At 38.5% G+C, this 1,654-nt stretch overlaps 1 protein-coding gene and 1 non-coding gene across 2 annotated transcripts; both read right to left on the bottom strand.

Annotated features, from left to right (window-relative positions):
* Positions 1-332: 332 nt before the first annotated feature.
* On the bottom strand, positions 333-882 carry LOC116596882 (60S ribosomal protein L10-like). The gene has a single exon (XM_032354055.1). It carries the CDS (start codon positions 706-708, stop codon positions 406-408), a length of 303 nt encoding a protein of 100 aa, XP_032209946.1. The 5' UTR covers positions 709-882; the 3' UTR covers positions 333-405.
* On the bottom strand, positions 769-902 carry LOC116598003. The gene has a single exon (XR_004288913.1). It is a non-coding gene; the product is annotated as a small nucleolar RNA SNORA70 (small nucleolar RNA).
* Positions 903-1,654: the final 752 nt, after the last annotated feature.

Genomic DNA, 1,654 nt, shown 5'->3' with positions numbered 1-1,654 from the left:
TGCCATTCTGATCAAAATTCTACTGGTATTTTTCAAAGAGCTGGAGCAAATAATCCAAAAATTTGTATGGAATCAGAAGAGACCCCGAATCACTAAGGAAATGTTGAAAAACAAAAATAAAACTGGGGGCATCACGTTACCTGATTTCAAGCTTTACTACAAAGCTGTGATCACCAAGACAGCATGGTACTGGCATAAAAACAGACACATAGACCAGTGCAACAGAGTAGAGAGCCCAGATATGGACTATGGTCAACTCTATGGTCAAATAATCTTCGACAAAACAGGAAAAAATATGCAGTGGAAAAAAGATAGTCATCTCATTATTTTAATTTTTTTTTTTTGACAGGAAGTTGGATTTATTGGTGGGCATGAATATGACGGGAAGGGGTAGTGCTAAGGTTCTCATGAGTGCAGAGCCCTCCATTTGTCCAAGGAACCACGGTTAGGGATGTATTTGACCCCACAGCCATCTGGGATAAGCCGCTTTTCAGCCACCATGTCTTCAAATTCATCCACATTGAACTTAGTAAAGCCCCACTTCTTGGAGATGTGGATCTTCTGGCGGCCAGGGAACTTGAACTTGGCCCTGCATAGGGCCTCAATCACATGCTCCTTGTTCTGCAGCTTGGTACAGATGGACATGATGACTTGGCCAATGTGGACCCTGGCTACTGTGCCCTGGGGCTTTCCAAAGGCCCCCCGCATACCTGTCTGCAGCCTAAATTGGAGATAGCCATGAGGTCAGACCCCAGCATCCACCAAAAGGGCTGTCTCCAAGGTCCCTTAGGGCAACCCATACAATCAACAGGCTGCATACACTACCGAGGAGGCTACTGTTTGCAGCCATGGCACACTGGGCCCCCACAGACAAAGAGCACAGTCGGCTTAACTGGCTGCAGTCATTATTTTAATTTATTATGACACTAGAGATCATCCTTGTTAGTGTAATAATGTAAGAAAAAGGAAAAAGTCACAAAGATTGAAAGGAAAATAAAACTGTCAGATTTCATAATTATTTATATAGAAAATCTTAACACATCTATAAGCAATTTACTATAATAAGTATGTTTAGCAAGGTCACAAGATGCAAGGTAAATATTTTTTAAAAGTAATTGCAATTCTATATACTTGCAACAAACAATAAGAAAATGAAATTTATAAGTAGTTGTATTGAAGTGTAATTGACATACAAAAACTATATATCTTTGATGAAATTAGACATATGTATACACCCTTAAAAACCATCACCACATTCAAGATAATAAATATATCTATTACTTCCAAAAGTTTCCTTGTGTCTCCTTTCTAGTTTGTTTGCCTGCTTATTTCCTTTGTGTGTGTGTGTGTGTGTGTGTGTGTGTGTGTGTCGAGAACACTTAACATGAAATCTACCCTCATCAAATTTTTAAGTGAACAATACAAAATTGCTGACTATAGTCACAAAGCTATTTAGCAGATCTCTAAAACTAATTCAGTTTTCATAACTGAAACTTTATGCCAATGGATAAATTCTCCAATTCTCAGTCCCCCAACCCATGGCAGCCACCATCCTATTCTCTATTTAATGAGTTTAACTATTTTAGTGCCTCAACTAAGAGAAATCATATATATTTTGTTTTGTTTTTCTGTGACTACCTTATTTCGTTTTGCA

The sequence above is a fragment of the Mustela erminea genome, chromosome 8 (assembly GCF_009829155.1).
Source record: "Mustela erminea isolate mMusErm1 chromosome 8, mMusErm1.Pri, whole genome shotgun sequence".
Taxonomy (NCBI): domain Eukaryota; kingdom Metazoa; phylum Chordata; class Mammalia; order Carnivora; family Mustelidae; genus Mustela; species Mustela erminea.
Note: the sequence above shows the minus strand (reverse complement) of the source record. Positions and strands in the feature narration are given on the sequence as shown.